This window comes from Neomonachus schauinslandi, chromosome 12 (genome assembly GCF_002201575.2).
Source record: "Neomonachus schauinslandi chromosome 12, ASM220157v2, whole genome shotgun sequence".
Classification (NCBI taxonomy): Eukaryota; Metazoa; Chordata; class Mammalia; order Carnivora; family Phocidae; genus Neomonachus; species Neomonachus schauinslandi.
The window spans coordinates 105384608-105410776 of record NC_058414.1 but is presented as its reverse complement, the minus strand read 5'-3'; the positions used below and the strand labels follow the sequence as shown (position 1 = coordinate 105410776).

Genomic DNA, 26169 nt, shown 5'->3' with positions numbered 1-26169 from the left:
GGACTCCAAGGCCCTTTTGGAGAATATCAAAAGAAAGTGTTTTTGTCTGATATCCTTTATGTTTTCCTCATACTACGTTCTCAAACATGTTTTCTTTCCAAGAGTAAAATTTTTACTCTAAGTCAAAGGGGCGTTTGCTCTTCAGGGAGCAGGCCCTGAGCTGGTGGGTCAGGGAAGGCTTCACTGATGTCTGGAGCTTCCTTCTGTCCACTCTGCTCCTGTGCAGCTTGAGCTTGGTTTATCACTGACTTCCACTTCTAGAAGATAAAACTTGGTCACTCATATCCCCTGCTGACAACATCCGCGATCATTTTGCAGTGTAAAATTTTTTGGAGGAAAGGGCAAAACCAGGACATTGCTGTGCATTTCTGCATTGTTTTATTATTGCATGATACTTGTTCACAGGAAAGAATATTTGTCCCCCTTTTCTCCAGTAGTGGTTTTAAAATTAGATGTTTGTCAGGGTGCCTGGCTGGCTCTGTCAGTGGAGTGTGAAACTCTTGATGTCTAGTCGTGGGCTTGAACCCCACGTTGGGTGTAGAGATCACTAAAAATAAATAAAGCCCAATTTTCAAAAAAATGGATGTTAGTAGTTAAAAACATAACTGTTTGATTGAGTCTGTTCCAAATTGCCAGCTCTTTGTACTTCTCAGGCTCTCTGCCTTCCTTTTCTTCCTCCCTCCTTTCAGATTTTTAAAGCAAGTTCCAAATATGATATCTCATATCTATGTACTTCAGTATGCATCTCTAAGGAATATGGTTATACAATGCCATTAACATACTTAAAATTAACAATTTCTGGGTATTTTTGAAAATATTTAAATTTCTCTGCTTTGTTTCAAAGATGTCTTTTTGTAGGTTTTTTTTTGGATTCAAGATCCAATAAGTCTCCTATGTTTGTTTGTTATGTCATTTAACTCTCTCAGAGCATTCCTCTCTGCCCCCCTTTTCTGTTTTTAAAACTTGTGCCATTCATGGAAATGTTGAAGAAACTGGGTCAGTTGTCCTATAGAATGTCTATATTCTGGTAGTTAACTCTGAAGGTTCAACTTCTGTGGCACAAATACTCAGTAGGTGGTGCCACGTACCCCATTTCATCACAAGTCAGTGTGTGGTTCCCCACATGGAGTGATGCTTAGATTTATTAGTGGCTTCAGGTGAAGGAAGTATTTTCAGAGGTAATGGAGGAGGCTAATAGTAGTAGCAGGCTTTCCTGTGTCCTTCCCTAAAGCCATGGGACCCCAGGTGTGGGGGTATAGGGGAATAGACCAGAGGGTCCACCGGTGATTTGGGCTGCTCCCAGTGGTTGGCTCTGCGTCCTTTGCCTGGCTCTGGAGGTCTGGGGGTGTTGTGCGCTAACCGAAGAGCTACCCACACCCCAACCTTGCCCTTCTCCATGGGAGCCCTGAAAGAGCTTGTTTCAGTCACTTTGGAGTCCTGGCCCCCACCTTAAAGGTAGTTCAGCATCAGCTCTGGGGAGCCTGTTGGAACAGATCCAGTCTCTGAGGTCCTCTGGGTCAGGATGACTTAGAAGAAAGGCCCTCAGGCCATGCTCAGTCCCTGAGCCATCTGGCTTGAACTAGCCTCAAGTGGTGGGGAGAAGCTTGCTGTGCCATCTAGCACAGATTTGATATTTCATCAAATAAGATAGAAGAAGCCAAAGGAATATCAAAACTAAAGGGATTCTAAGAGGTACAGATTTAAAATAGGAGAGCTCTGAGCAGGGGATCCTGGTGCTTTCCCTCATGAAGTAGATGAACAGAGCCGACTCCAGCAGCCGCACTGCCTGTCCTGTCATCTGTTGGAGCGCACACGCACACTGAGTACTAACACTGTGCTTGCCATTCCAGACAATCGAAAACGGGTGCATCCAGGACTTCATGCACCACGGGATCCACCTTCCGCGCAGGTCTCCAGTGCACCCCAGGGTGCGCGAGGTGAGCAAAGCACTTGCCGCCACACCAGTCATGGGTTTTATAGATGATGTCTCAGCTTCTTTGTTTTCAGATTATTGTTTTGTTAAATTTAAAAATTGAGTTAACCCCTCACAAGCATCAGCTTAAAGGGCTTGCTCAAAATCTTAATATTTGGTATCTGGCAGCTTTAACTAGGAGAAGAAAAGTATGTTGTTAAGAAAGTCAGAACTTCATTCAAATAATCTTTAAATTTTCTGACATAAAAATGTCCGGAATCGTTACTAACTGCCACTACCGCTTTTTCAAAAAAGAATATTCAAGATTAGTTTTATTATTTGCTTTCATACATTAAATTTTCATTTTTAATGTTCTGTAAACCAAATGGAATAAATGTTTGGGTAGTTTCTTTTAATATTAAGGATTTTGTTTTTAAAAGCTAATCTCAGGGGCGCCTGGCTGGCTCAGTCAGTAGAGCATGCAACTCTTGATTGCAGGGTCGTGAGTTTGAGCCGCACATGTGGTGTAGAATTTATTTACAATAAAAATTTTTAAAAAGCTGCTCTCAGAATTTAGATGCGAATTTTATACTTCCATTGTAAATGCTCTGACTAAATAAGGCTTTATTATCAGTGTCATAATGACACTGTTAGGTGTTTGATAGTCATAATGACCTTGGCAGGAGGAATTGGAAAATGTGGTCTGTTTAAGACATAAGATCAGTGACCTAACCCAGGAATGATGCCTTGTGTGTTTGTTTGCTGTTAATTTTGGCAACCGAATACTAAGAAGCTAAATGAACAAAGACTATCTCTTTACTTTCTTATTTGGTGAAATTATTATTTATAGAATGTAAATATACTAATTATAGTAAGCTTGAAAGGAAAAGAGGACATTTCTTTACATTATTGATACGTTAGTTTGAGTTATCCAAAGGTAAAAAACCTGGAGATAAATATATCCAATGGTCTCCCGCCTCCCACCCCCAACAACACACAATCTTAGTGTGGCTTCATTAAGTTATAGGTCAGCTTGGACATTTATTTGGCGTTTCAGATTCTATTTAGTCATAAAGAATGGCAGTGTGTTAAACTGGATAAATTTGTGACATAATCGCTTCCTTCTTGGTACCAAATAACTAAAGACTGACTTTTCCCCAAGACTTTTTTTCCTATTTTCGGTTTTCTGCTCTGGTAGTCTGAGTAATTAAAATATTGTAAATACAGATTGTCAAGTTTGGTAAAACTATGGGAAAATACAAAGAATTAAAAGGAAGAATATTAAATTTCACTTTTTGAATGCAGTATATTCCTGGACTCTTAATTCTTATCATTGCTTATAACACATTGTAGCTTCTTCCTCAAATTCCTTTTTTTGGTAAACATCACATTTGTATGATAAATTATTTTACTAGTATGTTGAAAGAAGCTTTAGGAAATGCTTCAGATGTTATTTGAAAGTAAAAATCCCCATACCGTTGCTGAAAATCTTTTTTTTTTTTTTTTTTAAGATTTTTATTTATTTATTTGACAGAGACACAGCGAGAGAAGGAACACAAGTAGGGGGAGTGGGAGAGGGAGAAGCAGGCTTCCCGCGGAGCAGGGAGCCCGATGCGGGGCTCAATCCCAAGACCCTGGGATCATGACCTGAGCTGAAGGCAGACACTTAACCGACTGAGCCACTCAGGCGCCCCTTGATGAAAATCTTCTAACATTAGGTACTTGGAATGGTTGCCCAACTCTGAATATACTAAAGTCCACTGAATTGTATACTTTAAAAGAGTGACTTTTATGGTATGGGATTTATAACTCGATAACGCTATTTAGAAATCTTTCTGTAAAGGAGCACCTGGGTGGCTCAGTCAGTTGAGTGTCTGACTCTTGGTCTCAGCTCTTGATCTCAGGGTTATGGGTTCAATGGAGCCCGCTTAAAATAAATTAATTAATTAATAAAAATAAAATCTTTCTTGGGTGCCTGGGTGGCTCAGTTGGTTAAGCATCTACCTTTGGCTCAGGTCATGATCCTAGGAACCTGGGATTAAGCCTGCATTGGGCTCCCTGCTCAACGGGAAGCCTGCTTCTCCTTCTCCCTCTGCTGTTCCCCCTGCTTGTGCTCTCTCGCTCTCTCTAAAATAAATAAAATCTTAAAAAAAAAAATCTTTCTGTAAAGTGAGTGTACCATTGATACCAAAACTTGATAATATTGTACACGCACAAAAAAATTATAGTCTAATATCACTTATTACCATCAATAAAAATTCCCAAATAAAGAATTCTCAATCAGAAGAAATAATCCCCAGACTGTAGTTCTTTTAGGGTAAAGTTGATTCAGGTTCACTTAAAGTATAATCTATTGTTGGATAAGTTGTTTAATTTTTATTTTCCACTTTTCAATAATAAAATTTTAGTTCCAAGAGTGGTGAATTAAGGAAGTAAGGCAAAACTGATTTTTGCTGGAGATGAGAGTCTAAAGAGTTGCGGGGAGATTCTGGCTGGTGAAGAGGCAGTAGGAAAAGGCAAAGGAGTGGAAGCTGAGAGCACAGCCCATTCTCCGATTGTTCATAAGCTTGGGGAGGATCAACCTCTAAGTTAAGCTCGTAATGTGAAGGGCCACTGAGCAGTGACACCCATTTTGAGACATATGCATGTTTCAGATGCTCTCTGTAGGTTCTTTGAACCAAAGAGACTTATAGCCAGCTCATTTTGGAACCAGAAGGGGCTGTAGAGACCATTCAGGCTGACTCCTTTACACACACTCCTTTTTCTACTTCATCCTGAAGGTCAGAGGTCTCAGTGAACTTTTTTGAGATTATTTGACTGTTGGTAGAAGAGTAGAAACTACAACCCACACCTTTTATAACCCAAGGTCATTAATCTTTATTTCTGCCAGAGGCTTCTTTCATGTGATTTCTCTCACACGTTTAGTACTGTCAGTATATCTATCATTGTATCCTAAGGAGAAGTCCTCTTAGGAAAGAATTGTCAAGACTGTGAAGCACCGGGGGTCTGTTTTGGTGAGGACAACCTGCCCTCTCTCTTCAAAGTAGGATCTTAAATGCTCTTTTTTAAAACAGCATTACCTATCTTTTCTTCTTTTCTTGGCTCTTAGGTGCTGAGTTATTTTCATCATCAAAAGAAAGTTCGTCAGGGAGTGGAAGAGATGCTTTACAGATTATATAAACCCATCCTTTGGAGAGGACTAAAGGTACAGCTATTAAATACTCCATCCATGTTAAGAACATGCTAATTATGCTTTTGAATTTATTGTGCTCTAATTCAGAATTGTGATAAGGCAGTATAAATAAGACTAGAAGCTGGGGGCTTTGTGAAATTTGGGGATAAATGTTTTATTCTTTTATTAAAAACATTTTTAGGCCTATTAGACTGGGAATCTGAATTGGTTTAGGCTGACTCCACAGTGGGAAGGGGGTTTGTCATGCCATGTGAACCAGCAGAGGCATTGGGGGTCTGCATAGCTGAGCTGGGCCATCCTGGCCCTCAGGACCTTCTGCTGATGACTGAGACACAGGATGACAACCTTCCAGGGGTGCTGGAATGAACATGAGTAACTTTCAACATGGTAAATCTAGTGTTGGGAGAGAGATAGTCACTATTTCTTAGTGACATAAGGTGGACTTTGAGGCAAGGAATCAGGTCTTTATTTTTTTAAGAAGATTTATGTATTTATTTTAGAGAGAGAGTGTGGGGCGGGGGGAAGGGGCAGAGGGAGAGAATCTCAAGCAGACTCCCTGAGTGGGGAGCCTGACCTGGGGCTCAGTCTCATGACCCATGAGATCATGACCTCAGCTGAAAGCAAGAGTTGGAGACTTAACCAACTGTGCCACCCAGGTGCCCCTAAAACACATGGTTTGTACTCTTTTTTTTTAAGTAGGCTCTATGCGTGGAGCCCAGCATGGGGCTTGAACTCATGACCCTGAGATCAAGACCTGAGCTGAGTTCAAGAGTCACATGCTAACTGACTGAGCTACTCAGGTGCCCCAGGGTTTTTTAATATCTGTGATTAGCGAGCCACGAGTTTGGTTTAGCTCACGGAAGGTCTCCTAAGTTTGGTCAGTTAAAAGATTGTGATTGTCTTTAATTTGTAAGTAAGTCTGTATTGAGATACTTAGAAGCATTATTTAGGAAATCTACACTGAAGCCTTTGAATGTTTGCTCCTTAGATTCTGAAACACTCTTTCCTTATTCCAGGCCCGAAACTCTGAAGTCCGGTCAAATGCTGCCCTGTTGTTCATTGAAGCATTTCCTATTAGAGATCCAAATTTTAATGCTATTGAAATGGATAGTGAAATTCAGAAACAGTTTGAAGAACTCTATGTACGTATTGCATGTGGCTGAGTCCCCTACGATGTCAGCTCCCTCTGGGGCTGGTGTGGGTCCTGGCTTCCTCTGTAACTACCTGTGTGCTGCCCTCTAATGGCAGGCTTTCCAGATCCTGACATTCTTCACAGAAATCCGTGTTCCCCCGGTGCCTTCTGTGACAGCGTGGACCCAATTGTGTTTTATTCTTTTTCTCTTTGTCACCTTTGGAACACCTAATTATTTATTACTCTATATAGTTTTTTTTTTCTTTTAATGGGTTATGTATTATTTCTTTTTTTTTTTTTTTTGGTTTTTTTTTTTTTTTTTTTAAATTTTTTTTTTCAGGGGTTTTTTCTTTTTATTTTTTTTAATGTTTTTTTTTTTTTTTTTTTTAAGATTTTATTTATTTATTTGACAGAGAGCTAGAGAGCACAAGTAGGCAGAGCGGCAGGCAGAGGGAGAGGGAGAAGCAGACTCCCTGCGGAGCAGGGAGCCCGATACAGGACTCGATCCCAGGACCCTGGGGTCATGACCTGAGCCGAAGGCAGCCGCTTAACCGACTGAGCCACCCAGGCGCCCCTGTAGTTTTAAATGTTTTACATGTATTCTTGTCTCCCCAGCATAGAGGCAGTATGACATGTGGTTATAGTAGGTCCCCAGATTTGATTCCACTTCTCTCTAGTTGTGTAACTTTGGTCAAGTCACTAACTTCTTTGTGTCTTTATCTGTGGTTTGGTGATGTTGGTATTGCCTGCACTAAAGTTGTGGTGTAGTGTGGATGAACAAACGCTGGTGATGTCTTAAGGCAAGCCTGTAAATAATGCCTGTTGCAATAGATTTTTCAAATGACTGATTTTTCAAATGAGACATGAGAACATTAGGATGCCACATTTATTTCCAAGGGTACTGCGGGGGTTTTTTCATTTGGCTGGAAAGTGCTAGCCTCTGCTTATTTCTCTACATTCCCTAACATTTTCAGGGCTTCCTAACACAAGCTAAAAAATATTATTTATTGTCCTAGTTAATAGAATAAAATTTTAAGAAGTGATAGCAAAAATGCCGTGATAAAGATGGTTACCCATGGCATTCCTAAAATACTTCCTTTTGTTTGTTTGTTTTTTAAGTTTCAGGATTTTTTTTTTTTTTTTGAGAGAGAGAGAGAGACCAAGACCTCAAAGCGGGGGAGGGGAGCAGAGGGAGACAGAGAAGCAGACTCCCTGCTGAGTGCGGAGCCCAGTGCAGGCTCGGTCCCAGGACCCTGAGATCATGACCCGAGCCAAAGTCAGACACTTAACCAACTGAGCCACCCAGATGCCCCTGTTTGTTTTTTTATTTAATGAAAACACTCAGACATGCAGCAAGTTGAAATAATCGTATAACGAATATGTGTAGACTTAGCTCTTTGTATGGACATACACACATACACACATACACACATGTGCACAGACATACACACCTACATAGAGACACACATGCACCTAAAATGAACAGTCATTAGTATTTTGCTGTAAATGCGTTATCTGCATGTATATTTACCTAAAAGTCCCCTTGAGAATCATTAACATGGTGGGGCTAATGGTGGTGGGCAAATCAAAACTAGATTTTGGTAGTTTTTAGCCAAAAACTATGAAAAACTTTTGCTTTTTTTTTTTTTAAGATTCTATTTATTAGAGAGAGAGAGACAGCTAGAGAGGGAACACAAGCAGGGGGAGTGGGAGAGGGAGAAGCAGGCTTCCCGCGGAGCAGGGAGCCCGATGTGGGGCTCGATCCCAAGACCCCGGGATCACGACCTGAGCCAAAGGCAGACGCTTAATGACTGAGCCACCCAGGCGCCCTTGCTCTTTTTTTATTTTTATTTATTTTATTTTTTTTAAGATTTTATTTATTTGACAGAGAGAGACACAGCGAGAGAGGGAACACAAGCAGGGGGAGTGGGAGAGGGAGAAGCAGGCTTCCCGCAGAGCAGGGAGCCCGATGCGGGGCTCGATCCCAGGACCCTGAGATCATGACCTGAGCTGAAGGCAGACGCTTAACGACTGAGCCACTCAGGCTCCCCCCTTGCTTTTTTTTTTAATAAAGATTTTGTTTATTTGAGAGAGAGAGAGAGCATGAGCTGGGGGAGGGGCAGAGGAAAAAGGAGAAGCAGACTCCCCGCTGAGCAGGGAGCCTGACTAGGGGTTTGATCCCAGGACCCTGAGGTCATGACCGGGGCCGAAGTCGGACACTTAACCGACTGAGCCACCCAGGTGCCCCAGCGTTTGCTCTTTTTAACCCAGGTGTCCAAATCTATGAAATCTATCCAAATCTATCTTGTTTTTAAATGTGTAAGTGTCTGCCTTGGATGTGGTGGTGGAGCGTGTGCTGCTGGTCCAGCCAGCACACGTGTCTCAGGTTGCACCCGCCGTTTCACAGACTGGGTGTGCACGGCGGCCCTCCTGCTGCTGAGTGGGACACATGAGCATCCTCTGTGGGTGTCCTGCAGGGGATAGTGACTGCACACATAGTGACTGAGAGCATGGAATCACACATTTTGTTTTGTATCCCACTTCCCACTTAATAAGTCTGGTTTTGATCAGATTACTTAACCTCTTTAGTCCTGTTTCTTTTTTAAAACCTGTCAGATTGTGATAAGGTCTCAATGAAAAATTATATATAAAACATTTCGCTCAGTCCCTAGCATTAAGATGACAGTGGTTATAGGTGAAGGGGATTAAGAGTGCACTTATCTTTATGAGTACTGAGTAATATGTAGAATTGTTGAGTCACTGTATTGTACACCTGAAATAAATATAACACTATGTTAACTACACTGGAATTAAAATTTAAAAAAATATTATGTAATTAAAATGACAGTGGTTATTACCGTCCATAGGAACATCAAAAATATGTAAAGTGATGTGATTATGTAATATAATATTAGGAACATATTGGTGAATCCTCTGTCTCTTGTACTAGAAACTGAAATGAATTTCTAGGGGCGAGTTTAGTTCTAATTTACTAGATGAAAGGTGTATAGGGAGCTGTTGGTCTCTTACAGATGTAGATGCTGTCATATGCTTGGTACTTTGGATATTAGAATATTGGCTAATGATTGGTGTAACTATATCCCTTTCTAGTCCATTGAAAATCCCTTATATTGTAAATTGAAGAAATCTTTTTTTTTTTAAGATTTTATTTATTTTTATTTATTTATTTGACAGGGAGAGACACAGCGAGAGAGGGAACACAAGCAGGGGGAGTGGGAGAGGGAGAAGCAGGCTTTCCGCGGAGCAGGGAGCCCGATGCGGGGCTCGATCCCAGGACCCCGGGATCATGACCTGAGCCAAAGGCAGACGCTTAACGACTGAGCCACCCAGGCGCCCCGTAAATTGAAGAAATCTTACTGTGAGAACATCATAGTTGGTAGAGATATTGTATGAATAAAAATGTTTCCACGCTACGAAGTTTCATATAATTTTAGCAAATGTGTAATATGTACATGGTTAATAAGTTTAAGAGGCAGGACCTATGAAATAATTGTTTTACAGTGAAAAATAAATTACACATAGGAATGGCAAATTCTTATTAGAGAAAACACCTGAAAGAAATGCCAAGTCTTTGTTAGATTCTAAGGAATAGACCGTATTAGGACTGGTAAGTGGATTGTGTGGTTTTGCACAAGTGGACAGGGCTTGTCAGCAGATTGGGTTCCCCTTGGGTTCTGTGGCTGAGGGACAGGCAGGCCAGTGACCCCAAGGTGACCAGATGGGGAGGGGCCTCCCCTTCTCGTGGCTTTCCCTCCTTTCTTTTTCCCCTCTGTGGAGATGTAGGAGTTATTGCTGGCTTTTCTAAGCTCCTCTGTTCCCAACTAAGGCCATTTTTGAGAGCTCTTCCCTGGCACGTGTTTTACCTCGGGAGCAAATGCATGAAGCTGTCGGTAGCCCTGGTACCATCTGTGTTCATGATCCCAGGTTTGGGCAAGTCTGAGCTCTGGAAGGACCTAGGAATGTCTGGGTCACAACCTTTTCTGCTCGTCTTTTCATGAAATCTGTTCTTTCCTTCTTGTAGAAATCCCTCATTTTAGGGGCACCTGGCTGGCTCAGTTGGTTAAGTGTCTGCCTTCAGCTCAGGTCATGATCTCGGGGTCCTGGGATCAAGCCCCATGTCAGGCTCTCTGTTCAGCGGGGAGTCTGCTTCTCCCTCTCCTTCTGTGCTCTCTCTCTCTCAAATAAATAAATAAAATCTTAAAAAAAAAAAAATCCCTCATTTCCAACGTTGCTATCTCTACTACCATCTCATTTTGGTCAGATTTGGGGGTGCTTATTCATCCTAACTTGAAGGCTTTTTTTCCCCGTAATTAGAGTAAGAATTATTTGTGCTTTTAAACTTTTATAATAGGAAAATTTGTACATAATAATAGAGAGCCTAGTATAATGAACCTCTATTTACCCATAATGCAGTTTCAGTATTTAGTGACCCAAACCTAATCTATTTCTTCTTTCCTTGTTTTGAAGCAGATCTGAGGTATCATCATTTTAACTCTAAATACTTAAGTAGGAATTGCTAAAACAGTGATTTTTTTAAAAGCATAATCATACCATCGTTACAACTAAAGAAAGATGAAAAGTAATTCCTTAATGCTATCAAATATTGGGTAATTTTTTTTTTAAACACTTAAAAAAACTTTTTAAAAAAATTTTTATTTTAAGTAAACTCTACGCCACACATGGGGTTTGAAGTCATGATCCTGAGATCAAGAGTCACATGCTCCCCTGACTGAGCCAGCCAGGTACCCCTGGGTTATTGTTTTTGAGTGATATTTCAATGACACTTTTCCCCGTTTTGTTTGAATCTGTGTCTAAATAAGACCCATGCATGTGATCAGCCAATATATTGGTAATACCCTGTCCAGTAGCCTCCATCTCTCTCTTTATTGCTTGCTATTTTTGTTGTTAAAGAAGCCAAATTATTCTTTTGTTTCTTGCATTCTGGGTTTTTTTTTTTTTTTTAAGGTTTATTTATTTACTTGAGAGAGTGAGTGTGAGCGAGAGAGCAGGAGGCAGGGAGGCAGAGGGAGAAGCAGGCTCCCTGCTGAGCAGGGAGCCCAATGTAGGGCTCGATCCCAGGACCCCGGGATCATGACCTGAGCCGAAGGCAGATGCTCAACCAACTGAGCCACCCAGGCACACCAAATTCTGGGTTTTATAGAACATATCCCTGTGGTCTTGTTATTATGTTCCTCTGCGTTTTGTATTTCCTGAATATCAATAGGTGTAGAGTTGATCAGTTATTTTTGTGGGGATTTTGTTTGTTGTGTCACATTCTTCATGGAGCTGTTGTGTACTTCCATCCAGAGATATACAGCATCTTGTTTCTTTTTGTATTTTTAAAGAGGGTGGGGAGAGAGGAGGAGGGAGGGGGCAGAGGCGGGGAGAGAGAGAATCTTAAGCAGGCTCCACGCCCAGTGTGCAGCCTGACAGGGGCTCGATCTCACAACCTGAGACCAAGACCTGAGCTGAAACTAAGAAACAGACACTTAACCAACTGAGCCACCCAGGTGCCCCCTCTTTTTGTATTGTTAGCAACCACTGATCACCATTTCTTGGATTAATTCATTAAGTAGAATAACTTTATTCTGGGCTTAGTGCATTACAGCATTTTGGAAATTCAAGAAAGTGGCTTACACGACTGTGTCTGAAGGATCGTCTGAAGTCTGCATATCTCACTGAATGTGGGGATGGTATTTGAGACTCTGCTATCAGCAAAGTCCTATAGATGGGATTGGCAGATATGGCCACCACATGTCTGGATTGTCCTTTTTATTAAATGCTCAACTATAGAAATGATAAATAATAAGAGATGTGTGAGTCTGTACAGGACCAGTATTTCTATAACTTGAAATGTCTGCTACATTGTGAATGCATAGAGTGCTAATATGTAAAGCGAATATTGATATAAAGGGAGCTGATTTAAGATTTTTAAGTCTTTTTCCCCTCCAACTTATAGAGCCTTTTAGAAGATCCTTATCCGATGGTCCGTTCTACAGGGATCCTTGGTGTTTGTAAAATAACTTCCAAATACTGGGAAATGATGCCTCCAACCATTCTTATTGATCTCCTCAAGAAAGTAACCGGGGAACTGGCATTTGACACAAGCTCAGCTGACGTGCGCTGTTCTGTCTTTAAGGTAGGATTTAAGCAATACTTATTTATCATAGAATAATTAGAAAATACAGAGAAAGAATAATTTTTAAATTACCCGTAATTCTACTCTTATAGATAGACTACTATGGACATTTTGGTTGTACATCCAAAGTAACATTTTTAAAAACCAAATTGAAAGTCTTCTACAAAAAAGGCCTACTTGAAATAATACGAGTTTTTAGTGGATGGCCTGGGTGAGTGGTGCACAGTGTTTTTAAAATAGGAGTTGTATGTAGTACTTACATTTTTTTTGTAATTATACATTAAAATTGACTTTTTTGGTATACTGTATGCACTTTTTTTTTTTTTATTTTTTTATTTTTTTAAAGGTTTTTTTTTTTTTTTTTTTTAAGATTTTATTTATATATTTGAGAGACAGAATGAGAGAGAGAGCACATGAGAGGGGGGAGGGTCAGAGGGAGAAGCAGACCCCCTGCTGAGCAGGGAGCCCGATGCGGGACTCGATCCCGGGACTCCAGGATCATGACCGGAGCCGAAGGCAGTCGCTCAACCAACTGAGCCACCCAGGCGCCCTACTGTATGCACTTTTAACAAGAACCTACAAAACTATCCTTTCTCCCACCATCCAGTTTCAAGAGTTATCAGGAACACATCTGGTCTTATTTCATCTTTTTTTTTTTAGATTTTATTTATTTATTTTTTAGAGAGCGAGCGAGAGAGAAACAGCATGAGAGGGGAGAGGGTCAGAGGGAGAAGCGGGCTCCCTGCTGAGCCGGGAGCCCGATGCGGGACTCGATCCCAGGACCCTGGGATCATGACCTGAGCCGAAGGCAGACGCTTAACCATCTGAGCCACCCAGGCGCCCCTGGTCTTATTTCATCTTTAGCCAATTCATCATCTACCACTATTGATTACTTTGAAACAAACCCAGGACACTATATCAGCTCATCTGTAAATATTTCAGTATAATGGTTAAAACATAAGGTCTTGTTATAGTTAATAGTAATATTGTAATAATATTGTATGGTGACAGATGGTAACTACACTTACCATCATGAACATAGCTTAATGTATAGAATTGTCGAACCACAATGTTGTACACCTGGACGAATTTAACATTGTATGTCCACTATAATTCAAATAAAAAAGAGTTCTCTTTAAAAAATCCTTTTTCCTGATAACTGTAAAGCAAAGTGGAGTGTATCAGATCTTCAAATTGGTGACTGGCTTGAGCTTGGGCAGGTCACTCTACCACCTATTTGAGGTGCATGTGGCTGTGTCCCCCCGATAGGGGGGCTTTGTGCCCTCTGGTTTTCATGCAGGACTGAGTCAAGAAATAGAATTCATGGGCTACTAAAAAAACGTGAAAGGATTGTTGGATCCGACACAAATTGGCTTTGGAGCCCTCTCCACCAGTAGTTGTTCTCTGTTTCTTTCAACTCTAAAAATTCTTTAAAATTTGGCTAAGAGAAAGCATTGCAGGATTATTTTATAACTGCGTTAATTTTGTTTGGATAGAACAATGGATGAACTGATTATCAGTGTTGAAACTATACTAATTCATTGAAAGTATGCTTTTTATATGAAACTGTTTTAGGAAAGTGTTCACTAGTAGTTCACTAATAAGGATAGAACTGAGTATTTTCTTAACTGAACTTTTTATTGTTTATGTTCTAAATTTGAGTTCTTTTTATTTCTCCTTTTATTTTTGGTAGTGTCTGCCAATAATTTTGGATAACAAATTAAGCCACCCATTATTGGAACAGCTTCTGCCAGCACTGAAATACAGTCTCCACGACAATTCAGAGAAAGTGAGAGTGGCTTTTGTTGATATGCTGCTGAAAGTCAAAGCCGTGCGGGCTGCTAAGGTAGGACAGGCAGGATTTTATCATTGAAGATGTGAGATAAAGAAGTACATTCGTTTTCATCAACAAAAAGACAAAGTAATTTTAATTCCAAGAGTTTTAGTAATCACATTTAAACTAGCCGATGTCTGGTATATTCTGCCAGTTTATTGTGTCATAAAATTTTATTTGTTTTGTGATTTTCATTTAAGTTTCTAGAAGTATCATCAATGTGTGTTTTCTTTTTGGTGAAAGACATTAATGGAAGCAGCCCCCACCTTAAACTATATTTCCATCACGTGCATGAAAGCTTTTGTTCAAATATTGTAATACTTGGCACTCAGTAACTACTTGAATATTACTGGGAGAACTCCCTTCACATTTTACAGAAGGAAGCAAGGAGATAATTGTGTTATGATGTACATTTTAACATGGTGTAAACTTCCGAAGTGAGAGTGTACTCCTTTAGCTTGAGTCCTGTTCAGCTTTTGGCTAAAAATGTTAGTTAGAAGGTTGTTTTTTTTCATTTATTTTTTAATTTTTTAATTTTTTTTTTTAAAGATTTTATTTATTTATTTGAGAGAGAGAGAATGAGAGAGAGCACATGTGAGAGTAGGGAGGGTCAGAGGGAGAAGCAGACTCCTCGCTGAGCCGGGAGCCGGATGCGGGACTCGATCCCGGGACTCCAGGATCACGACCTGAGCCGAAGGCAGTTGCTTAACCAGCTGAGCCACCCAGGCGCTCAGTTAGAAGGTTTTTTTTTTTTTTAAGATTTATTTGACAAGAGAGACACGGTGAGAGAAGGAACACAAGCAGGGGGAGTGGGAGAAGGAGAAGCAGGCTTCCCGGAGAGCAGGGAGCCCGATGCGGGGCTCGATCCCAGGACCCCGGGATCATGACCCGAGCTGAAAGCAGACGCTCAACGACTGAGCCACCCAGGCGCCCCAAGTTAGAAGGTTTTTAACGTCATTTGGTAACACTGTGTCTTTTCTTCCTCCATGCAGTACTTTTCTGAAATTTACTTAAAAATGCTCGTTTGTCCCAGCACAGAATTTGGGAGCAGCCTGACATGTCCGTTAGTCTAGGGTTAACCACGCAGGCCTGTGGTGTGTTCATGCACTGAAGGAATGCTGTGTGGCCGTGAAAGGAGATGAGCGCACGTGGAAAGTCCCCTGAGATGGGAGTAAAAGCCGGTGTAGGTGTGTGTAGTGTGCTGCCAGTGTATAAAATGGGGAGCCTATGTACGTGTTTGCTCAAATAGTGTAAGATATTCCTAGAAGAAAATGAGGAATTCATAACAGTTGCCTCAGGTGAGGGGGATTGGATGTCTACGGACGGGGCACTGGGGAGGCCAGGACACATACTGTTTTATGGTTTATATGAATTTTGAACTGTGAGTTTTTGTTGTTAAAAACTAAAAACCAAAGACTATTTTACATGACCTCCGTAGCACACATCCCCCACGTCACACCCAAGCGCCCTTCCGTGGTCGTTTTGCTGGAAGTCGCTGGACCGAGTGTGGGCTGTTTCAGGACTCCGCTCTGGCCCTCTCATCTGTTTGCGCGTCCTCAGGCCCTGGGCTCTGTTGCCTGCGCTGCTGCAGGTGCCCGTGAAGTCTTGGAGCGCGCAGCCTCCAGCCTTGTTCTTTCAGAGCTTTTTGACTGCTTTAGGTCTTTTGCATTTGCATATGTATTTTAGAATCAGCGTGTCCATTTTAAGAAAAAAGATGGCTGCAATTTTTATCCCATTTGTTATTAACAGCTTAATAAAACTGAGTAGTTCTGAATCTAAGACGGAAATTTTGGTCTAGTGTTGTGTTTGAAGTGTTTTGTTTGCAGAGGACTATTGTGGTGATGTCTGGTGAGGAAATGTAGAGAGCAGTGTTTTCTCTTTATTAATGAGTCTACCCGAGAGAATAGTGGGGAGACCACGTAAGATGAGGACAAAAGTTCTTTGACCTGGAAGTTTGGATTTTAGGAGAGTAGCAAGAAAGAAAGCATAATGTTTTACTGGGGTGCTTCTTTCATCTTAAATCTTAGCTGTTCAAAAGCCAGGCAGAGAATGATTTAGCTGTGAGATCCCTGGAAAGATGGAGAGGCAGCTAACAGGAAGTGGGAGTGGCTGATCGTCCACCATGTCAGAATGACGGGGGTCTCCTGCTACGCTGTCAGACCCTGATCATGCTTGTGTTAGTAATGGACACACTTAACATTTGAAGTGAAAGACCAGTTACCGATTTGCTTGTGGTCTTGTCTGTTGCAGATACCAACCTGCTGGTGATATGTTTGGGTAAAATAAAACTTCAGGTAATTGAAACAAAACAAATCAGAATCCTGAGCTAATTAGAATTGTTCTGCATTATTTGAGAAAGCAAATCAAAGAAAAACAAGCTAATATGGGGAGTTTCTGGAAAGGCAGACACGCAGGAAGTGTTAGTTATAAGAATCACCCCGGGGCGCCTGGGTGGCTCAGTTGGTTAAGCGACTGCCTTCGGCTCAGGTCATGATCCTGGAGTCCCTGGATCGAGTCCCGCATCGGGCTCCCTGCTCAGCGGGGAGTCTGCTTCTCCCTCTGACCCTCCCCCCTCTCATGTGCTCTCTCTGTCTCTCTCTCTCAAATAAATAAATAAAATCTTTAAAAAAAAAAAAAGAATCACCCCGGAACCTGGCGTTTGGTAAGCGTGCCAGTGGCTAGTTCCTATTCAAGATGGTGTAGTCTCCGTGAAGGCCTAGGAGTCAACCTTTTTAATGTGACTGGGGACAGACTGAACTTCTCAGGTCCTGGCTCTGTGGCTGGGCTGTTGTGCTGAGATCTGGGATGTTTCCTGGTTGTTATTTCTTGCAGCCAGGTTGGAGCTCTGAGGTCTCGAGTCTTGAAGAGCCCTTGCTTACCTGAGTTCTCAAGTGGAGGGCTTTCTCTTTCCTCTGGATTTTTCCCTCTTGGGAATGGTCTGTTGCTGTGCCTGTTCTGAGGTTGACATTTACTGATGGCAGAATTGACCCATGAGTTCTCATGTGGGGAAGGTGTGATGCTCCTGCTGAGGGTACTGTTGCCCAGAGGAACTCAGCAATCTGGAGTTGTCAGCTCTGCTCCTTGACCTGTTGCTTCCATTCTGCATTGGTGTATGCATCGGGGCCTGCACACCATCGTCCTCCTCCACCTTCCTGTGAGATTGCAGGCAGCATAGTAGAGCAGGTGAATGGTGAATCCATTCGTTGGCCATTTTGGTCTCGGGTTGAATCTGCTTTTGCGGTGGTTGTGAAATCGCACCAGGTAGCTAGGTGCGCTTGAGTGTTTGGGCAAGTGTTTTTTGCTGGTGTGGTTGTTAGCCAAACCTGCTGTTCAGGATCACAGGTCAGTACACTCACATTCATAACCAGTAGCCCATCTGGACCGACACGCAGGCAGGGAGGGCGCAGGGGAGGTGAGGGAAGAGGGAAGTTGTTACAGCCGCCAGATGGAGCCTCAGACTCATCACTACCACCTTCTCCGGAACCTTGAAAGTACTGCCTCTCACCCTTAATTGCCAGCCTCACTCAGTCATTTTTCTAGTTAGTTGGCCGTGGGCTCTCTTCTGTGAAGCCACTGCCTCTGGTGGGGTGAGGGCTGAGAGCCGGGCCCCCCTACCATCCTCTCTGCGTGCCTTACTGCTGGTGGCACTGGTGCCATTTGCCCCCCAGTACCACTGTGAGTAGCAGTGTTGGGTGTGGGCCTTGGGCTTAGTTACTGTCTTTATTTACTCTAATAACTTTTTCAGAAATACCAAGAGGTGTCTGAGTGGAAGTGTCCCAGGAGGTTTCTGGGGGAAGTCATCAGTAGCATCAGATGCTCAGAGACTTCCTGGAAGGGGAGGTGTGAATATGTTCATCTGGATTTTCAATAGAAGGTCATTATGACCTTGGCAAGAACAATTTCAGTGAGGGTAGAAGCTGCACTACTGTGGGCTGAGCTATAAGTGGGGTGAGGAAGAGGAGGTGGGGGCAGGTGGAAGGAAGAGGAGGAAGGTGAGCTGCAAGGAGAAAGGAAATTCAAGCAGAGTTTTGTGGGAGGCTTTTGTTTTAAGAGGTGGAATGACTTGAAAATACTTAAATGCTGATGAGAAAGATCCAGGTGAAAATCCTGGAAAGGGGGCAGGTTGTTAGAGCTAGGTCCTTGAGGAGAATGCATGTCGGTGGTATTATCCCCATTATACAGAGGAGGAAACTGCCAGCTATAGGTATTTGTACAGGATTGCCAGCCGAGAAGTGACAGGTCAGGATTTGAACGCTCCACCATTAGAATCTGTTTTCTTTCTCCTGCTGTTTTTCTCTTGTCTGGAATGTCTTGCTTGGAAGTTTCTCTCTTCTGTAGGCAGTAGACGACTTCGAGGCTTTGGAGCAGAGGGTCTATAGGACAGTCGTGGTCACGCAGCAGCTGTACGGTGGGCTGGAGGAGGCCGGTGTGGTCATCTAGGCTAGCTGGCCCTGGAGAGGGGAGGCAGCGATGGGCCAGAGGGTGCTGCCTGCCATGGGTGGTGGACCAGGTATCTCTGGGGTTCAGGAGTGATGTCTCCGACGTAGGGAATAGGGTATCCACTTTAGCTCTCTGTGTCAAAGTGTTATAAATTTTTCTATTCATGTTTCACATTAATGGGCCGAAGTTGGTGTTTTAGGAAATTTTTAAATTATGAGACTGATAATCATAGTTATCATTTGAGAGTTTACACCAACCACGATACTAATTAGTTGTAATTAACCCTCCCAACAGTGTTATACTTCAGTGCCTTATAATGGCAATGCTTTTTTTTTTTTTTTTTTAAAGATTTTATTTATTTATTTGACAGAGAGAGACACAGTGAGAGCAGGATCACAAGGCAGGGGGAGAGGGAGAGGGAGAAACAGGCTTCCCGCGGAGCAGGGAGTCCGATGCGGGGCTCGATCCCAGGACCCTGGGATCATGACCTGAGCCGAAGGCAGACGCTTAACGACTGAGCCACCCAGGCGCCCCAATGGCAATGCTTTTTAAAATACGGATTTATTCTAATTTCTCTACAGAAGAGTCACAGTTTCTGGTATAGTCATTTGAAATGAATTTTCTTGAATATAAAGATTAGTTCCTTTTTTATTTTGCTCAGGAAATTTTGCTTAGAAAGCGTTTTCAAGATTACAGGGACAATTGACTGTTCCCTTCTGTGTATGTTTTACGTAGTTTTGGAAAATATGCCCCATGGAGCATATTTTGGTTCGTCTGGAGTCAGATTCCCGGCCTGTGTCTCGGCGCCTGGTGAGCCTTGTCTTCAACTCTTTCCTGCCCGTGAACCAGCCCGAAGAGGTGTGGTGTGAGCGCTGCGTCACGCTGGTGCAGATGAACCCCGCAGCCGCCAGGACGTTCTATCGGCAGGCTCACGAGCACACCGCCTGCACGAACATAGGTGGGGGCGCCTGCATCTCCGTGCTCGTTGTGTTGCTCCCTCAGGCATAGCGAATGCCCCATAGCCTCAGTGTTGAACTCCACGCTCCAGTGCACTTCGTAATGATTCCCTTTAAAATGGTGTTTTTAGTTGTTTGGGATTATAATCTCACTGTGAGAAAGATAATTTTGTGGAAGAAACATGTACGTTAACTACCGATTATTTTAAACATTTCAGCAAAGCTGATTCACGTGATTCGCCACTGCTTGAACGCCTGCATCCGGAGGGCCATGCGCGAGCGCCACGAGAGCCACGAGGAGAGGGAGAAGGAGAACGTGAGTGTGCTCGGGCTTGCCCCGGCCCGGCTGCACCGGCGGCCGTGTTTCCTCAGGGAACACAAGGCCCCCGTGCCCCTTGCTTGGAGAAAGGCAGAACGCTGGCATTGCCATGGACTGTTATGTCAGCAATATTTTGACTTCCCATGATCCCTTCAGTATTGGTAATTCAGCAAGTTATTGTAGAGGATCACGAATAATGTTTCTGAAAGAATTGCTCTACATCCTTTATAGTTCATTGTGGAGCTTGGGTAGGATTTAACACAGGAAAATTTACTACTGGTAACACCTGTCCCAAATTTTTTTGGCCTTAAGCTTCTCTGTATATATATATATATTTTTTAAGATTTTATTTATTTATTTGAGAGAGAGAGAATGAGAGAGAGAAAGCACATGAGAGGGGGGAGGGTCAGAGGGAGAAGCAGACTCCCCGCCGAGCAGGGAGCCCGATGCGGGACTCGATCCTGGGACTCCAGGATCATGACCTGAGCCGAAGGCAGTGGCTTAACCAACTGAGCCACCCAGGCGCCTCACTTCTCTGTATATTTTAATTCGACCTGGGTGTAGCATACACCTGGATTGGATTCTGGATGTTACCACATTTTATAATCAGTGGTGTTAATGTTCTTAAGGATTTACTCATAGCCACTGCTGTGAGATTCTACTAGAAACATCTGGGGGTTGAATTTCTAGGAATGAGCTTTATTTAGAACTATTTATTTATTTATTCATTTATTTATTTATTTGAGAGAGAGCACAAGCAGGGGGAGCGGCAGAGGGAGAAGCAGACTCCCCGCTGAGCAGGCAGCCCCATGCGGGACTCGATCCCAGGACCCCAGGATCATGACCTGAGCTGAAGGCAGACGCTTAACCAACTGAGCCACCCAGGCGCCCCTAGAATTATCTTTTAAAAAGTAATTAATTGGGGCACCTGGGTGGCTCAGTTGGTTGAGCATCCGACTCATGATTTTAGTTCAGGTCACGACCTCAGGGTCGTGGGATCGAGCTCGAGTCCGGCTCTGTTCTCAGCTGGGAGGTCTGTTTGAGATTCTCTCTCTCCCTCTCCCACTGCCCCTTCCCCTGCCCGCACATGTGTGTGCGCACACACACACACTTTCTCAAATAAATAGATCTTCAAAAAAACTAATAAAAATTAAAAAAAATAAAAAGTAGTTAATCAAAGGGACTGGTTAGCTGCTATTTCTTCAGAATCCAGAGTGACCACTTAAAAGAAATTTAAGAGAGACGCATTACTTATAAGCAGTATCCTAAGCTTATAAACAAACTTTCATGCTTATGTACATCTAAAGTAAAATTTGGGAGTAGTTTTGTAGTACCCAAATAGATTAGGAAACTGGCCTTTAAAAGAAGTCGCAAGAGACAGTCTGTCCTTTTGCTGAGACCTGGTCCTGCATGTAGGCCCCAAGGCGAGGTCCTTGCGTACAGTCTGACCCTGCCTCAGTCCCCACCTGCGTCCCACCACCTCTGACACAGGCCTCTTTGTAGGAGAGGGTGCCAGGTTTGCTCACGGGTCTCACGCTGGCCTGACGACTTCTGCACGCACCCCAGGGACACCTGTGCCCATGGGCTTGCAGCTGGAGGGCCACTACTCCATCAGCCTAGACTCTGTTTAAACAAGTCCTCGTCTCTTGGGGCGCCTGGGTGGCTCAGTCGGCTAAGCAGCTGCCTTCGGCTCAGGTCATGATCCCAGGGTCCTGGGATGGAGCCCCGCATCGGGCTCCCTGCTCAGCGGGAAGCCTGCTTCTCCCTCTCCCACTCCCCCTGCTTGTGTTCCCTCTCTCGCTGTGCCTCTCTCTGTCAAATAAATAAATAAAATATTTTAAATTAAAAACAAAAAACAAGTCCTTGTCTCTATCCCAGTCAGGGAGGCAGGTGTGGAATCAAGGAGGAAAATGTACAGAAAGGGTGGGACTGGGTTTTATCCTGACAGTGGACCCCGACTAGCAGTTCTAGCCACTCACAGACCTCCTCGGCCTTAATTTGGAAAGCCTTCAGCCCAGGGCATTTGGAGTTGGTTCTGCTTTTATTTTTGGTGGAATTTAAGTTCCTCTCTCCAGGGTTTTTCCCTCAGTATACAGATTGTATGGGCAGAATTTTTCAGGAAGCTGACCGCATCGCCCTACATCTTCAGAAACCTCAGCTGGAGAGGCCAGCATGACAGTCTCAGTCCACGGTTCTGGCGCGTGGGGTCACGGCGTGGGAGGTGGAGGCAGTGATTGATGCCCAGGGAGAAAGCACAGCTTCTCCCTGGGCCACCACTGCAAACTCAGACTGATGGTGGAAATGGTTTGCAGAAGAGCAGACACATAGTTTGTGATGTACTAGTTGAGAGACTATTACATTTTGTAAATTTTGAAGAAACCCTCCACCCCTATTATAAAAAACCTAGGTATTTTTTATAACACTTTGGGTCAGTTTCTGTACCATTAGAAAACACAAGCTTTTAGAAGTGTGTAGGTCTATTATAGTTTATATTAGACAAGAAATACAGTTTGTCGTGTGGTTATTCTCATTCTGTTTAAGTAAACTCTGCACCCGACGTGGGGCTTGGACTCAAGACCCAGAGATCAAGAGTCACATGCTCTGCCGACTGAGCCAGCCAGGTGCCCCAAGTTTGTTTTCTTTTAAACTGTCTTTTTCCATTGCGTTTGAGTAGATAGCACAACAGTACCAACTCCTGAAATGAATCTTCTTTTGCATCCCAAGGTAGTCCCTTTTCAGGAAATTGTCTGTAGTGGTTGCTCGCAGGTTATCAGATGTCTTTGGTCAGTCCCATTGTAGGGCTGGCTAGCAGACCCCGTCAGTGTGTGTGTGAGCTGGTTGTGTTCTGGGGTCTGTGTTTTGTGCAAAAGAAGACTTGCCAGGGGGCATCTGTGGCTTAAATGGAGCACGCAGAAGAACATAGCAGCGATTATTGCTCACAGCCAGCGTAAGCCCAGAAGGTGTGAACGGTGTGTTATTTTAGAACAAACTGAGGAAGCCAGTGATTGAGTGGGAGTTGGTCATCATCAGCCCTCCCCAGGCCTGCATAGTGGAGAGCCTGGGGTGATCTGACTGGCCGAGTTTGTAGCTGAGTCTCAGTAGCAATCACATTAGGTAAATCCTTCCCTCCTCCCCCAGTCTGTTCACATCAAAGTGTATGGCAAGAAGTGACATCTTGCAGTAATTCAGAAGATTCAGTAGAAGTATGCTCTTTACTTGCTTATTATGTCCCTAAAGACAATAGTTTATACATTTTGATTTTTTAGAGGATTTTTAATTCACATAAAGTGTGGATTGAAAGGATATAGGGTTCATTTAGCATTTATTTCTTGAGTGGGCTTTTTTTTTTTTTTTTTAAGATTTTATTTATTTATTAGAGAGAGAGAGCATGAGGGGGGAGGGTCAGAGGGAGAAGCAGACTCCCCGCCGACAGCAGGGAGCCCGATGCGGGACTCAATCCTGGGACTCCAGGATCACGACCTGAGCCGAAGGCAGTCGCTTAACCAACTGAGCCACCCAGGCGCCCCTCTTGAGTGGGCTTTTAAAGGCATTTACCTCTACTAGAGATTTTCTTTTCTTTCCTTTCCTTTTTTTTTTAAAGATTTTATTTATTTGACAGAGCACAAGCAGAGGGAGAGAGAGGGAGAAGCAGGCTTCCCGCTGAGCAGGGAGCCCGATGTCGGACTCGATCCCAGGACCCTGGGATCATGACCCGGGCCAAAGGCAGCCGCTGAACCGACTGAGCCACCCAGGCGTCCCTCTACTAGAGATTTTCAAATAGAAGATAAAATCATTTTCATGAAATAAAAGATAAATAAAGATAAAATCATTTTCATGAAATGAAAATAGACTTGATACCCTTTATGTTTCTTCTTCAGGTCTGGAATGTACCTGAACCATAATAGTTGTTATGATTTGATTCTTTCACAATCAAATTATTTGTATCTTAGGTTCTGGACAACACATTGTCTGTAAGCGATGTTGCATCCATGGCCGGTTTGTTAGAAATCGTTGTGATTCTCTGGAAAAGTATTCACAGAAGTATGGAAAATAATAAGGAAGCCAGAGTTTACACCATTAACAAGTTTGCCTCTGTGCTCCCTGAGTACCTGAAAGTCTTCAAGGTAAGACTGCTCACACTGTGGGTGGGTGTATTAAGATTGCATTTGTGCAGAATTAGCCAAAATGCCTAACACGCTTACCTGGCAGGACCTGGTTGGTCATGTGTAAGGGGGGATGCTGAGCCAGTGCTCACCTGGCAGGGGAAGTGGCCTCTTGCCTTTCTCGAGGGTGGAGGCCATATGTCTTCCCATTTCATATCCCCAGCACTCAGGGAAATTTGGGGGTGAGTGCTCAGTTTTTCTGTCTTCAATGGTCTGTGACACCATTTGAGAATTTAGTTTGATTAGCTGGGAATTGAGAAAGAAGAGTTGGCAAACATGATGCCATAGCGGCTAAGTTTCGTGGGCACTTTTAGGCATTTGATGGCATACTGTAAGCAAATGGGTTTCTGAAGTGTTTGAGTTGTGTCTGCAAATAGAACCATGCATATAACTTCTATTTGGATGAAGGAAACCTGTTTCTTGACTTTTTACTTCTGAGGGAAGTTCATATTTCCAAAACAAATAGAAGTAAGACTGAGCTAGAGATGAAAATGTACTCCCGATTATAAAGAAAGCCTGGTTTAAATATAGAACGATCATAGGTTTTATGAACCATCCTTCTCTTGATGAATTTTACTTTTGGGCTCTTCCAAAACTGCTTATATGACCTTGACCCCTTAGCTGTTCTGAGCCTCATTTCTGTGACTGTGTCTCTGAGCTTCATTGTGTCCCTGAAATGCAACTGTGACCTGTTCAGGAAGGTAAATAATCTAAATTGCTGAAGTTATTAGTACATTTAAAACCTCAAATAATTACACTGGGCTGGGAAACCAGCATTATCTCAAAATTCTCAGACGATAACAGAGAAGCCCATAGAATACTAGATGAGATGATAGATGAGCAGTGTGGCCTGCAGGTATCTAGGGACCCAAGGAAGGCAGTTAATTAATTCAGTTAATTTCAAATGATTCTGGCAAGAGAACTTCTCTGCACTCGGTTGCTCCAAGAACATTGTGGTCTTCTTTATAAATGAATAAACAGTCAATAATCCAGACAGAGTGGAATTAGTGGTAATTAGCAGTCTACTTTTGTAACATTAAGTAAACATTTTTTGTATTGGGAGTTGCGGGGGAGGGGTGGGTCCACTCCAACTGAATGCAGAGTAAGTGCAGATCAAATTTCGATGTTGTCCCTGGTTCTGTTTCAAGTGTATTTTGGGGGAAATTGTTATTTTTTTTCTGTTAGGGTCCACCATCTCTTATTCTCCCAATCAACCGAGGATATTTTCTATTAAGTGTTTTTGATTGAGCCTGGTCTACTCTTTGTTTTAATGGTGTAATCACAATAACATTGGTATGGCTATGGCTTATTAAGTGCCACCACGGATGGGGTGCTGTGGTGTGCCTGTCTCATTCCTCCCAAAAATGCAGAGGAGGAAACGGACCTTGGCACTGCCTTTTTGCTTTGTGCTGATCCAGCTGGTAAAAATGTGGAGTCTGGTTGGACCTAGATTTGGCTTGGTAGCTCCTAAGCCTATAACATTTTCCATTAAACTATATTGTCTTCCCAAAGATTTTCTGATTATTTTATGGAAAAGTTTTTTTCTGACTAGTTCATTCTCTTGACATTTATATTCAGGATACCAAGTATACAGAGTTAATTTTTTTCCCCCTTTAATCAGTATTGTTTTTAAAATAGAAGTCAGTGCCTCAAAAGCAAGGAATTTGTCTATTCTGCTTATTGATGTATCTCCCGGGATCTGGGTTTGCAATTCATACACAGTAGGTGCCTAATAAATATTTGCACAAATTAATACATCACACGAGTGGTAAATGTCACTTAAAACTTTGAAACTGCTTCTCCAATATAAGGCTTACCAGTAGGTTTAAGTTTCCCATTGAACACTGAAAGGAGTGCTCTAATTCCTACCGAGCAGCTCTGAAGATAGGTTATTAGGAAGTTATGTGGACAGCCTTTCAAAATGTCATTGCGTTTAAATACCCTTTTCCCCCCTTATGCTTTTAGGATGATCGCTGCAAGATCCCTTTGTTTATGCTCATGTCCTTTATGCCGGCCTCTGCTGTGCCTGCATTCAGGTAACCCCTCCCTCCCTCCCTCCC

General features: G+C 42.9%; 1 protein-coding gene across 1 annotated transcript in view; it reads left to right on the top strand.

Moving 5' to 3' along the window:
• The window catches only part of NCAPG2 (non-SMC condensin II complex subunit G2), a 69528-nt gene that overhangs the window by 16631 nt on the left and 26728 nt on the right, over nucleotides 1-26169 (top strand). The window contains exons 9-17 of the mRNA XM_044920006.1: nucleotides 1851-1937; nucleotides 5022-5117; nucleotides 6122-6247; nucleotides 12218-12397; nucleotides 14091-14243; nucleotides 19407-19629; nucleotides 19846-19949; nucleotides 23897-24070; nucleotides 26075-26145. Of these exons, the coding sequence (XP_044775941.1) occupies nucleotides 1851-1937; nucleotides 5022-5117; nucleotides 6122-6247; nucleotides 12218-12397; nucleotides 14091-14243; nucleotides 19407-19629; nucleotides 19846-19949; nucleotides 23897-24070; nucleotides 26075-26145 (1214 nt within the window). The remainder of the gene's footprint in view (nucleotides 1-1850; nucleotides 1938-5021; nucleotides 5118-6121; nucleotides 6248-12217; nucleotides 12398-14090; nucleotides 14244-19406; nucleotides 19630-19845; nucleotides 19950-23896; nucleotides 24071-26074; nucleotides 26146-26169) is intronic.